Below are 13,311 nucleotides of genomic sequence, written 5' to 3'. Positions count from 1 at the left end.
CGGCGTGAGGCTGCGTCGCCAAGCCATACATGTTCCGTGTTGGCCGCCTGCGATTCCGTCGAGGGAAGGAGCTTGCCACGGTTGAACTGGGGGTTTGTTCGGGATCTGGGAATGGACCGAACGTCTACGAGCTTGACGACGCCAGCGGACTGGAGGAGATGGACGAGGGCGGCGACGGTGACTATCGTCGGACACGGTTCGTTCAGGCCTGCCGCAGACACGTCGACCCGAGAAACCGGGTGCACCAGCGAAGGACCGTCGACCTCGGATGGATGCCTTTGTTCCTGGCCATTCTGATGGCGGGCCCGGGTCGTGGATCGAGTCCTCACCCGTCCCAAGACTGCTTTTGACGCTGGGCTCGTGACTTGATGGGACTCCGGAATCACGGCCGGGTGGTCGACGTCTCGAGACTGATACAAATTGCTTTCTGAAAGCCCAAGGCTTCCACGGTAGGTGAGAGACGCACCGGGCCAAACGGGCAAATATCGGTCAACACTCGGACTCCAAGCCCATTGCCACGGGCGGGAGTGGCTTGTACATTCTTGTACTCCGTAAATACTGTGCGATTGACCAGGACGTACCATTGCTTTACTCTCCATCTGGAAGGAGACAGCATCTTGATTTTGCCAGGTTGCCCCATCAAGTTGCAAGCTGGAGGGCAATGCAGTTCGCACGTCATGTAGAACTATCGTCATTCCGTCCGCCAAACACCATCTTACTGGTCTCTGTTCAACGTACGCTAATTCTTCCTCTATGAACGTCTTGCCGCGGCTAGTGCTGATGAAAATTAACACGTCACAGCTTCGAAATAAACTGAACAAAGTGTACAACTTGCACGGTGACGTACAAGGTGTTTTATTTATCCTACAAGTCTATAAAAACGATTCGAATGCGCCCATGCGCCTTGCCTTTACCCCGGCCAATAAACTATCCCAAACACGGCGTAACCATATCGTTTTAGGTAGAGCATAATCCCATTTCGTCAAGGTCTTTTAGGACTCGTCAAAGTTTCAGTGGTCGCATAGCTGCGAATTCTCATGGCAATGGTCTAATTTTATGTGAAACACAGCCACCGTTGATCAGAGGCTGAAATAGCCCTCCCGAGTTCATTTGCCGTCGTTTCCATTCACAGTAGCTGTGACAGATGTCTTCTGCGTTTTCTTGCGTAACATCAAAAAACCTGGCATTGGCGTCCCTTGCTTTTGCAGGTGCCACCAAGTACCGAAACTGACCTAGTTGTACAACTTCGGATATGTATGTGGGCTATGGTGAGCCAGCCACCTGGGCCGTAAATACGGATCAAAGCATCGATAAGGATTGTCGCCCTTGGCGAAGTATTAGTCGTGCTCCCGATACGTGTACAGACTCTTTGTCACACGAGCTTCAACGAGGATCGCACTGCGTCGACCGTTTGTGCTTTTGCCTTTTCGAAAAGGTACATTTCTACCGATTCGCATTCCCCACCCAGGACAGGAAGCGACAGAACTAGTTTCTCTTCCCTGGTCCAACCCTCTGCGGCCATGAGGTCGAAAAAAGACCGCTCTGACGCGTGGCGTGGCTTTGTCGCAACGAATACCTTTGTTGAAAACACCTCATCGTCGGCAGTGAATTCCAGATTCGCGCGGTGAATGGCTGACAAGGTGCCGACGAGGGCAGGGAGCGTGTCGACGTTGTACGTACAGTCGCTCAGCATGACGAGATCCCAGCGCCGGTACTGAATCTGTCCTCGAAAGCCTCCGTATTGGGCCTCGTTCCAGTCGAGGTTCTGATACATGACTTGTGCATAGCCGAGATCCGAACCAGAGCGAAGCTGCTGCAGGAGCCCCATGTTAGAGAGCACTCTGCCTTCTGCTTCCTTCAGGTCCGTCATCAAGATTGTGCATTCCCCCGTGTCTCGGGGATAGACGGCGCAGAGACCGATGCCAAGGATTCCCACGCCACAGCCCAGCTCAAGAACGCTGACGCCGTCCTTGTTGTTGAGGATGCTGAGCAGCTTCTTCATGCAGGGATGTTGGCTGGTTTCGAGGTTGGGGAACTTGTAGGCGCCGACAATGGCACAGAGTGAGACGACGCCCGCATCCCAGATGTGGCGGGCGATGCTTTCGCCAATCTCCTCCTGGATCTCCAGAAACTGTGCTGGCTCGGTAGGAGCCGTCAGGCGAATACGGCGAATAGACATGTCCGAATCCACCTCGGGGCCGTTCATGCCGACCCAAACAGGCACAATGAGGCCATTCGCGTGCTGGGTGGGGTGTTTTATGGACGAATTGAGGATGCTGTGAACCTCATCCCCCGACAGGTCCGAGTCGGGGCTAATACACAGCTCAACCGTGTCTCCGTACATGAAAGCCTGCTGAATCATTCGAGGGAAACTCAAAAACGGGTTTACACACTCGTCTACCAGCCTTCCACTGTAGGGACCCCCTCCTGGTAAGAAGGCATGATGAATTCCCCGACAGTGAGGTGACATGTGCCGTAACCACCAAGTCAATAGCCTTTTCCGGGCACAGAAATGACTCCCCCAGGTCAGTCGTGATTGTGAACACTAGCTGTGCTTGCATGCTATCCTCCTGGACTCGTATGCCTGGAGGACGCAACAGTCGAATGTAATGCATGGTGTTGCGAAGCCGATGATGGACGACGACGATGCCAAATTTTGTAGTTTGCGTGTGCGGATTCTCTTAGCAAGTTGCAAGGAAGTTAAGACGAGGACATGGGAACGGGAAAAGAAAAAATTAAAGAGATCATATATATAGCCAAGCTGAGCACTGAGCGCGTAGGAAACGATGGATCGATGGATAGAGTGCCAGTGATTAAGGTTGAGGATGGCTTTGAATTCGAGGGCTCATTGAAACCTTTTGCCAAAAAGCCATGACGGATTGATTCTCTACGGACGCTTTGGGCTTAGTCATGTTTTTGGGCATGCTATTCATGCGCATGAAAGTGGCAAGTGGCAGAAACCATGAAGCGTGGCCGCGGGCCATTGCGCGCCGTCAAACCAAAGACGAAGCTTCTTTTTTATTCTTTGAACCTGCACCGAGGGCTACGAAGCCAAAACGCACGATGGGCGTTTCCTTGTCACACCAACAACCTGTGAATCAAGGCGGAGGTTGCCGCATGCTGGGCCTGCGGTGGTCGGTGCCATGATAGGCCGCAATCGCCTACCCCAAAAGTCCAGGCAAGCATCGCTTGGTTATCAGGCGCCCCAGATCGACACACACATCCCTTTGAGTGCGATACACCAGGTACCGCGCCTCCGTCTGCGGCAGACATAAAAAGAAATGGACAAGCAGGCAATTCCCATGTTTCAACTACTTTCATCACCAGATTAAACACGCTTGAAGCCCACAACGCAACGCGTCTTCCGCCGCCGCCGCCACCGCATCTGAGCTCATCTCGACGCTTCTCAAGACGGTGGAAGACCGCATTGTCCCCCTCACCCAGCAAGGAGTTGCGACCGGCTCAAAGGTATTCGGCGCAGCCAACAACGCACGGCTGTCTCCCCTGCTACACGGCGAGATCAACTGCATCCAGCAGTTCTTCACCGTCGACTACCGTGATCCAACGGCGCGGCCTGGTCCACAAAAGGATTTGCATCTTCTTTGCCACCCATGAGCCGTGCAGTCTTTGTCCGAGAGGCATTGCGTGGTCCGGCTTCAGCGAGTTTTACTACCTCTTCACCTACGTGGACAGTAGGGACTTGTTCTCCATCCCCTACGACATTGACATTCTGGAGTCGGTCTTTAGGGTGCAGGGCGAGGAGACTGAGCAGCAGGTCAACAAGAGGGCGCTGTACAATAAGACGAACAAGTTCTTCAGGGGACGATCTGTGGGTGATTTGCTGGACGACTTGTGGTATGTGGCGGAGAGGAAGACCAGGAAATCCAGAGAGTCGAGGACTTGTACAGTTCGTTGAGTGAGACGTATCAGAAAGGGAAGAAGTCTGGCGCAGAGAGTTCTAGTGTTTGGAAGTAATTAAATACAATCAACCACCGTGTTGTTGCATATAGTATAGAGGTGAATAAATATAATGGTTTTTGTCGAAGTCTAGGCACAGGGTCCAAATCTCACAATGCTGCACATGGTCATCTGTAAGAAGATCACTCGTTCATAGAAGGAACAGATGAAGCACCTAACCGAGGAATCGTAGAAAATTGGAAGAATTCTTGTCTCCCATCGACGGAAACCAGACAGCCTGGAGCTTCTTTTCTCACAATACGAGACATTCACGTAGGTAGGCGTCTTGGAGCGAAAGTCACTTGCAGGCATGAGAGTGGCAGAGTCACGTCTCGAACCTACTTGGCTTTTCATCCTTCGCTTCTGGCAACGCAAGGCACATCCATCTACAACCCCCGACAGGGTTTTAGCAGTGTAGTACAACGAAGTCGCGTGCGCTTCGTTGCTGAGAATCAACACAACTCAAATCCAGCCAGGCTGATTTCAACACAGTCCAGAATAGCCTCAACCCCGTCGTCAACCATCAGCAAGCGCAGTAAACTAAACATTCCTCCACTCTCCCGCCAGCACCGCCGGGCCGGAAGCCAAAACGCCATCTCCACACCCGGAAGTAGACATGCCCCCGAGTCTCGGAACCTCCAGGCCAACACGGGAAGACATGCTCTAGACATGTTGGCCCAGGTCTCTGGATTGCTCCATCTGTGCCGGGTCCAACAACTCGGTCGTCGGCCGGAGTAGCATGGTGGGATTTGCCCGCCCGGGGGGGGGGAAGGGGGGGTCGTATTGTGCCACCAGTTGACCTCTGCACGTCGTCGTTGAGCGCGGCATAACAACATTGAAAGCTTACGAGATCCTGCCAGCACCACGAGGCGGTCATGCTTGCATCAACAGGGTGATGGGACAGGCGTGAGGTGTACTGTAGGTAGGGCAGCATGGACGCACTTCTTACCCCTTCCAGTGTGCCGTGATCTAGAAGTGTAGTCCTTGCAGCCAAGGCGACAAATGCGTGTTCCGGGCTTTCTCAACAAAGAGCGATGCCATCACTGCAGCTTTTGGGAAGCACAAAGGACTTATTGTACAGAATTGACTCGGCAGTGTGTCCTCAGTGACGGTTTCATTTTCATCTGTGCAACAAGGGCACAATCGCCTCAAACGGCCTGCGTTTTCACGCATCACCCTTACCCAGCACCGCCTGTAAAATCCGCATAACGAGCCCATGCCCTCTCGCCCGGTTGTACGTAGTACCGGTTTAGCCATACGGACAAAGTTACACGGCCGCCCGCCTGTTGCGTAGAGCACCAAGTCCTCCCATGTACCGAGTCGTGGACCATCCGAACACATGGCTCTTCGACTTCAACAGGGTCCGTATTGCGATCCGTGGACTCAACCCACGGGCCGCAAAAGCAGCCTCAAGAAAATCCGGGACAAGGTGGGCGAGAAAGATGGAAGATGGCAAGGTGCAAGATGACTGGCAGGCATATCTGCTATCAACCGTCCTTCGCATCGCACGAAAACATAAGGCAATCTCCTGTCTTACGCCCGCCATGCATGAAAAGAGCCCTCTCCTCAGCACATGCTGATTGCAGAGCTGAAGAATCTTATGAAAGACTCGCTGTAACCCTCTGATGTACAACATTTGAGCTCTACGGAGTACAGTAAAACCCTTTCGTCTGTAGAAGGGGGGGAGAAGACGTGCATTCACCCCACGTTGGTTGGTTCGTTGGGAACCACATCCGCTGTTCCCGCTGCATCACGGACGCAAGTTGACGTTAGTATGGATGTATGTCATGCAAGCATGTTGCGCATTAAGCGCCCATTGCAAACTCTTCAGTTTGGTTCGCCTTGGGGGCCGGCGGCCTGCAGCAACTTCTAGACCAATCTTCTCCGCAGCTGCCCACGCGGAAAAAAGGGTTGGCACCTGGAGAAGAGACAAGGACTGTGCGTATGGTGGTTGGCAGAAAGAACCCGCTCCCACCCACCGGACGGTTATCATACCCGAAAGCGTGAAGGTTGTCTGACGGGAAAACGAGGAAAAAAAGTCACACTGAGGGTCAGCAGACACGGCCATCTCAAAAGTTGAGGGGTATGATTTCAGCAGCCTTTTTTTTTCGTCAGGGGCCAGGGGTGTGAATTTGGATCCGGAAGACGGATCGTGGAGATGTCATACGCAATGACGGTGTTTATTGTTTCGAATATCGGCTATACGGCGCGGAGTACGGAGTACATGGGAACTAGTTTACCAGTTAGCCAGTATCACGGGCACACGGTTTTTTGGAGGTGCTCATCCCCCGCGCCTCGCTTGGCGTTGTTGACCTTGACGAGGGGAACCTTGCAGGGAACCCGAGTGTTTCTAGCCTCCGCATTTGCTGGGCGATACTCCGTACATCCAGGGTCCGGATGATGGAAAGACGTCTTGGGGCGTGACGACGAGACCACCCAAGGAATGAGGGGAGCAAAGACCAGGGGGAGTGTGCATGACCAAGACCGTCTGCTACAAAGCTGGTGGCTGCGGTTCGTGTGCCTCAACTTGCTGCGACTTGGTGCAAAGCAACAGTGGTTCGTCGGCTATTATCGAAGACGGAAGTCGGAGCCAGACAAGAGAGAGGAAGGCAGGGGAGAAGAGGCTGGGGGGCTGGGCAAGATTTGAAGCGTCACTCAACAGGTGACGTGAAGGATCCCACCCGTAGAGCAACGACCACAGCCATTGAGCGAGGAGTGGTGATGGTAATTGGATATTGGATTTCACATTGTGTGTGAAATGGCTCGGGTCATCACATCTCCCCGAGTCGATTATTAGCCGCCTACGACTGTACAACACCACCAACTCCAGGCTTGTCAATCACCAGCCCCACGACTTTCTCAGCCTCGAGTCACGCATCGCCTTTCCAACATCCAACCACGTTCCGCGACGCGCTCGCATGCAACGGTCCAATATCGCAGCACACCATCGTAGTCCCGAGACAAGAATACGTCCAGAAAGAAATCGCTAACCGTCTACGTGCTGGCGCACAACAAAGCCATGCTGAAAATGCTCTCTCGCCGCCATCTCCGCATCCTGGCCCAGCTGAGAGACAGAGAGAGCCTCCAGCCAAGCCACCCGAGACATGCCTGCAGCCACGCGCCTGTGTGACGAATTGCAAGATGCTATTCTCAGGGAGGGGGGGCGCGGTTCGTCGAATTCCTCCAAGGACAATGCCTGTCAGGATGGGAAGGCGTCACCTCTGCTGCAGGTTCACAACAGCACAGACAGACTCGATTCGCGTTTCTTCCTTTTTCAATGTTTCGCCACTCGCTGACCAACCCTTAAAAAAATAAAAAATAAAAAATAAAAAATAAAACAGAAAAAGAAACACCCCCCAAAAAAGGGGGAGGGTATCACGACTCAAAAAAAAAACCGCGTTTTGACTCGTGCAGCACGTCCAACAGCCGGCTGCTGCCTGCACACCCTTGCAATCTACCACGACCAGATTCCAGACGACATCAGCCTCAAGCTCCTTCGAGGGGCATCACCTTGTAGAACAAGACCGAGCTCGCAGCCGTGCAGGAAACTTGCATCCAGACTCGAAAGTGTGATCTCGCTCCAACGTGACCTCCCGGCCGGCCCATCTCCGTCTGCGAAGCAATGCCGTTCATCGCACGGAGTACTGCGAAGCAATGCCAGCTCCCCCTCTTTGCAGTCTGCTTACCAAAGACCCAATAATCAAGCGCATTCGTTACCCCGTGTCCACGGCCGGCGGGCAGAATAGCAACCGTGAATCACCGTCAGGACGGATTGATGGTCAAGTTCACACGCAACCACTTCCAACCCAGGGGTTGCAGTTGCAGCATGCAACTCTGACAGCCGCAGTCATAAGGGACACCCTACTGAGGTTTCCTTGTTGTTTGCCCCCCGGCTCCCCGTTCCAAATATCGTAGATGGTCTAGGCTGACAATATCCCCTCATTTCGGACATGCACGCTCGGTCGCTTCTTGTGCCACGCCGCAATTTTACCCATCGACACCCCCCGGTTCGAGGACATCGACTCGATGCATCATTGACCCAAGGAGCACAACTCAGAATTGGGGGCCGGAGGGTTGCACTGGGCGGGCCTGCAAGGGGCGGCCCGGCGGAAGGTCTAGCAGTGGTCAATTTTTTTGGTCAATGACCAATCTGTGGATACAACAGCCATGCTGTGTGGTTGCGCCGTATCGGACACGGGAGATGAAAATGCATCCGTCATCACATTGATTCCATCACTGCGTGAGGAGGCGCTACAAGGCCAACAGTGGCTTCCAACAAGATGTTATTCACGCCTGGGCATCACATCATGGCAAAGAACTTGGTAGCATCGTTGAACAAGCTTTTGTCTAGTCTAAAATTCCCATTCTCCTGCACTACATTTGCTATCCGTAAACTAAAAGATCTTTCAAGGTATATGACACACTTGTCCCTCTGCTCATCTGTGCGCAGCTTCTTCGCCCAATTCTGCGACGCTTGAAATGAAAACGTTGGGTATCTCTAGATAGTGAAAAAAAAAAAAAAGCCCCGTGCTCCAAGTCCCTTCCGCGTTTGCATTGCTGATAGTACAGGTCGCCCATTAGTGGTCTTTGTAACTTTTTAAAAACACATGATCCCGGGTCGAGGTCGTGGTGTCCAGGCTAAACAAGAAAGGAAATTGACAAAGGAAACCAAAAAAAAAAAGAGTCCATCCATGTGGGCGTGGGCCGCGTCCTGTAAGTCCACAAGGCTGAAAGGCACGATATACAATGTACAGTCTCCAGTCTCCTGGCATGTCCAGTCCAAGAAATATGGTCTCTCTAGAGTTCCGGATCCAAGGCATGTTAGACAAGGATAGTCGAAAAGGAAATAAAAAAATTAAAAAGGCGGAAAGGAAACAATCACAAAGGAGGTGTCCGGGCCCGATTTCCAATCCATATTTGCGTGCCGTCCCAATGGGGGGCCTGAAGCCAGATTCCACGGGGTGTGGGAAGGGGGCGAGCCCGCCTAGAGGGTAGGGTTGTCGATGATGTCCTGGCAATTCGCATCGAATCGGAGATTGAATAGTCTAATGCCCTGCATCAACTTTTCAGTCTTGGCCAACTCTCTGTCTCGGCCAAAGAGGGTGAGAACGAACTCGACACCCGAGTTCTTCCCAAGCCCTGAGCCCTTCTTCTTGGCAGCCTTGAGCATAGGCGACTCGCAGGCCTTGAGGAGGGCTCGCAATTTATCCGTAAGACGCTCACCTGCATCGATGAAGTCATTCATTATCTCTCTGTTTTCGGCGCTGCGGATTTGGCCTACAATCTCCTCCGCACGCTTGATCTTGCCGTATAGTTGGATAAGGAGCAGCCACAAGTCACCAGCCATGTCGGCGATGGGCTTGTCCGGGCCCTCATGGTAGACGGTCCAGTCGTAGATCCATTTGCCTAGACTGTTAGCGTCAAAGACACTTCCCAGTAAAAGGATTGGTTCCTCTTCAGGGTCCCAGTTCTTCAGCGAGTAACCCTGCGGGATGCGGTGTCGGCGGGCGTCACTCTCGGTCGCCTTTGGCGTTGACGGCGGCGGCTTTGAACGTGAGCTGCTTGCCGATGGGCGAACAGTGGACGGCCTCTGCGGGACCGAGGCCGACGAGCGGCGAGAATGACCATGGCTGGTGGGCGGGCGCGTCTGTGGTGGTTGGGGCTGCGGGGAGTCGTAAGGTGAAGCCCGCGCAAAGGCAGGATCGGCATGATTGTACGAAGAGCTCTGCGGACGGACCCCCTGATTAGTGTACCATCCCCCATCGTGCTTCGAGAAGAGCGGAGCGCGGTGACTCCTGGCCCGTGGCTCGGCGAGGAGCACGTAAGTGCCGCCGCCCAAAACCTCGATGATCTCGTCCTCGTCGGATTCTCCATAGGGAGTGGAAGCCCGGACATAGGTATACGAGTGACGGCGATCGCGCCTGGGAGGAGCTTGATAGTGTGCCGTGTGGCGGCGCGACGACGAAAAATCTTTGGCACTCACATCTACCGTACAGTAATCCCCATAACTATTGTACCTGGGGGACTCCATGTGTGTCCGGGGAGTGAGACCACCATGCTGCGAGTAACTCGAGGCTCGCGTGTGAGCGACTCGAGTGGCCGGCCGCCGCGGCGTCGACGAAGAATCGAACCAGTTCGGTCGAGGAGACGGAGTGGGCGTTGCCGAAGACATCCGGGAATAGTCCCACTCGTGGATCGGTGTTGATCCTGGTGTTCGTGGTGAAGGGTAGTTCATTGTATGAAAACGATTCAATCTGCTATGCCCAGCGCGACATGCAGTCGTGTCTCGTCGTTCCCTCGACGCGGCCGTGGCCCAGCGTGGCCAAATACACTAAGCGAGGAGAATGATGGAGTCGCCGAGGCCTCCCCCCCTCGTCTCGTCAAGGGCGATTATTCGAAAAAGTGTTCGTGGTTTCTGCAAAACTGTTGTCGTGTCCAGATTTGGACGTCGCGCCTTCGAGTGTTGTGGCGCGGAAGTAGGTAGACGTTCTTTTTTTGCGGTTGTTTGGCGCGTCACCTCGGTAGGTGGTTGGAGGAGTAGGGGTTTGGAAATTGTCCTGCTGCTGCAAACATGACCGGTGTGAAGGAGCAAAATTGGAATATTCCTCCGTTACAAGAGAGGAATAGGAAAAATTGGGAGTTTTCTTTTATAGCCAAGTCGTGGGGGTAACCTGGCAGTGGCGATTTCTCGAGACGTTGAGCAGGCAGCCAACGACTCACGTATCAACTGTTGAGAAGGAGCGTGAAAAAAAAAAACGACGTCAGGGCTCTCCCAACGCGCCTTGGTCAATGTTGTGATTGCTATTGTGATTGGTTTATTGGCAAATGCCAAAATCTTGTAAAGGATCGAAGGAGAGGACGACGTGTGTGAGTGGAGATGATGGCATTCTTATAAGATTTGTGGTGGCGACAGACGGGAGCGGACCAGACGCGGGCATCAGGGCATCGGGACACCAGGAAGCACAGCCCACAGGCCAGAGCCCGGCGCCCATCTGGCCGTGTTGCTGGGATTGCGGCCATATCGGGTCCGCTTTCAGTTGTGAAAAACAGGGGGGCAGGGGGTGGCCACTGGCTTCGCAGGTCAACAGGCATTTGGCATGCAATGCAGGCCCCCTCATCATCGCAATCCCTGGCAGCTCGAGGCGCCGGGGGCTTGGAGGCTCGGAGCCCACGCCATGGCTCACCAGGGGGAAGGTGGAGGGGGGGAGGGGTGTCCTGCGTGCTGTGTGGGTGTGCCGCGTGCCGCCTACTGTCTGTCGTGCGGATTACTTACGGCCGCAGGCGCTGGGAGTAATGTTATTGATCGGAGATACCAGACTACAGTCAATATAATACATACATGCATTCGTATGTACATCCATAGTATAGTCGGCAGAGAAGATCACAGAACTACGGGGAATTTTCGAACAACAAGGTGTCTGGTGCACCACCACTGGATGGAGCCGGGCGGAAAGGGGGGAAGGGGGTGTGTGTGGTCCCAAGACGTGCCTGGCGAGCTAGAGCACGTCTGGAAGAGTCAGAGAGTCTCGAAGTCTCGATAATATATATGACCTTATTCACCATGATGCTGCTGCTATTCAACCTCGTCATCTTCACCAGGCAGCTCAGTGAGATGGTTCTACTTGCCAGTTTTCGTCTGGATGGTGCCACCGGCCTCGAGCACTTTCTACGGTGCCCAACGTCGACGTCGACGGCTACCTTGTCCAATCCCATGTCCTTCTTGGTAAAAGCCATTGTGCAACAAAACCCTCCGGGGGGCGATTAATAATTACTCGCCGTGACGAACAGTCACCGAAGGCCTAGCATTGTCAACTTGCTGTTGGCCGCGAACAGCCCACATAGAGGGCCTCACAGCTGCGCAGTCCCAAACCAGGCTTCCAGGGCATCATTGATTGATCACATCTTTGACGCAAAATTGTGTGTCTTCACTCCGCACCCGCTCCCCTCCCCCGCGTACTGTTGTAGAAAAGTAGGCAAGCTTCAGTCCGCTCCAGGCGTAAGCCACGCGCACAGTGTCTGACACGGCCCGGCCGGCGATGCCCATGTGCGCGGTCCATGCTGATGCTGAAGCTATCTCCTCCCGCGTGTCTCGCTGGTTCCCGCGATAAATAGACGTGCGCTTTCTGTGTCCAATGTGCGCTCTTTGATGACTCGTGTGTCTCTGTCGCAGCCGGTGCCGTAGCCTGCTTGCTGACTGTACCTTGGGGCTGACTGAGACGTCGGGCGCCGCCGCCTTGTGAAATTTGTTTGGTCGCATCGCTGAGCCAATCGAGGGAGCGCTGGCTCAATGTTGATGAGAAACACGAGCTGGACGAGCTGAGTGGCAGTTGGTTCAACTGACTCAGCTCTTTCTTGCCTCTGGTAGACGTTCAGTGTTTGATCAAAAAAGAACATTGAAGGCACTGGGTGAGAATTGCGTTGGGTTGGGAAAGGCTGTGGGGGTTCGGGGACTGTACTCTGTTTTACAATACAGTACAATAATACTCCCTAAATAAAAAAGATATTCAAAATATAAAATATAAAATACAGAGTAATAACATGGCATTCTTGGAAAAAGACAATGTGCATAGGCAGCAACAACATTATACTAATCCCGTGCATATTACATTGCAGCGCCCAGTCGTGCCCAGACACAATCGTCCGAAGCCAACTGGTGCTCTTGCGAACCGTTGGTTGCACGCCGAGCACAGACAGCACAATATTACTCTGGCCCAAAACGACTGGTCCCCCAGCCCCTGCACGCCAGTTCGAGCTCAGGCATTTGTGTTTCCAGCATATCGTGTGCAATGACGCTCCCGCAGACTGCCTGCGAAAACCGTGAGAATGCGTCTGGTGGTTCCCGAGGCTTTTGAGTTTGAAGAGCCATGGCACACGAGCAACTGGGGCAACTGGGGGGCGCCGGGACGTGGACGCCAGCCACAAAAAGCCAAACTTGGCGCCGGGCGCTAGGGAGCACTAACTGCTGCCCCCTGCGCCGAGTGTGACGATGCCTGGAATATTAGATGGAAACATTGATATGCAAAGCCAGTGGTCCCCCCGCCTGCTCAGACACGGAACCTGCCCTTGGACGTTGCCTGCATGTGACATGTTCTTGTCAACTGGTCCAACGGGCATAATGCCAAGCGCGCATTTGTCAAGATGGCGAGCATTATCAATTGTTAATTATCCAGGGCTCCAGTCATGATTTTATGACGCATATAGGGAGCATGTTAATTTTCTTCTTCTTTTTTTTTTTCTTGTTGACTCGTGTGTGTGTGTTCATTTATTTGATGCCCCTTGCTGTCCCGTATTGATCAACCTGGTCCTTCTGCCTTGCCCTGCCCTGACTCTCTACCCTGGCAGGGCCTGCGACTG

General features: G+C 53.6%; 4 protein-coding genes across 4 annotated transcripts; all 4 read right to left on the bottom strand.

Moving 5' to 3' along the window:
- Positions 1–1,372: 1,372 nt before the first annotated feature.
- J3458_000835 (uncharacterized protein) lies at positions 1,373–2,470 on the bottom strand (the record flags this gene model as incomplete). Its single annotated transcript, XM_007812953.2, has 1 exon — positions 1,373–2,470. One exon carries the CDS (start codon positions 2,468–2,470, stop codon positions 1,373–1,375), a length of 1,098 nt encoding a protein of 365 aa, XP_007811144.2.
- Positions 2,471–5,707: 3,237 nt separating this feature from the next.
- Positions 5,708–6,025, bottom strand: J3458_000834 (uncharacterized protein; the record flags this gene model as incomplete). The annotated part of the gene is made up of 1 exon (XM_066116365.1): positions 5,708–6,025. The coding sequence occupies one exon, from the start codon at positions 6,023–6,025 to the stop codon at positions 5,708–5,710; it is 318 nt and encodes a 105-aa protein (XP_065978247.1).
- Positions 6,026–8,283: 2,258 nt separating this feature from the next.
- Positions 8,284–10,918, bottom strand: J3458_000833 (uncharacterized protein). The gene is made up of 2 exons (XM_066116364.1): positions 9,941–10,918; positions 8,284–9,682 (listed from the first exon to the last, which is right to left on the bottom strand). The coding sequence occupies exons 1-2, from the start codon at positions 10,190–10,192 to the stop codon at positions 8,942–8,944; spliced, it is 993 nt and encodes a 330-aa protein (XP_065978246.1). The 5' UTR covers positions 10,193–10,918; the 3' UTR covers positions 8,284–8,941.
- Positions 10,919–11,346: 428 nt separating this feature from the next.
- Positions 11,347–11,691, bottom strand: J3458_000832 (uncharacterized protein; the record flags this gene model as incomplete). Its single annotated transcript, XM_066116363.1, has 1 exon — positions 11,347–11,691. One exon carries the CDS (start codon positions 11,689–11,691, stop codon positions 11,347–11,349), a length of 345 nt encoding a protein of 114 aa, XP_065978245.1.
- Between the last annotated feature and the right edge of the window lie 1,620 nt (positions 11,692–13,311).

The sequence above is a fragment of the Metarhizium acridum genome (genome assembly GCF_019434415.1).
Source record: "Metarhizium acridum strain ARSEF 324 chromosome Unknown scaffold_1, whole genome shotgun sequence".
Taxonomy (NCBI): Eukaryota; Fungi; Ascomycota; class Sordariomycetes; order Hypocreales; family Clavicipitaceae; genus Metarhizium; species Metarhizium acridum.
This window is presented reverse-complemented; position numbering and strand designations above follow the sequence as displayed.

Excerpts from the sequence above, each read along its gene's own strand:
- J3458_000833 (XM_066116364.1), bottom strand. The coding sequence starts at position 10,192 with ATGAACTACCCTTCACCACGAACACCAGGATCAACACCGATCCACGAG. Across the intron at positions 9,683-9,940 it reads GGGATTACTGTACGGTAGAT|AGCTCTTCGTACAATCATGC; the intron begins GTGAGTGCCAAA and ends GTCCGTCCGCAG.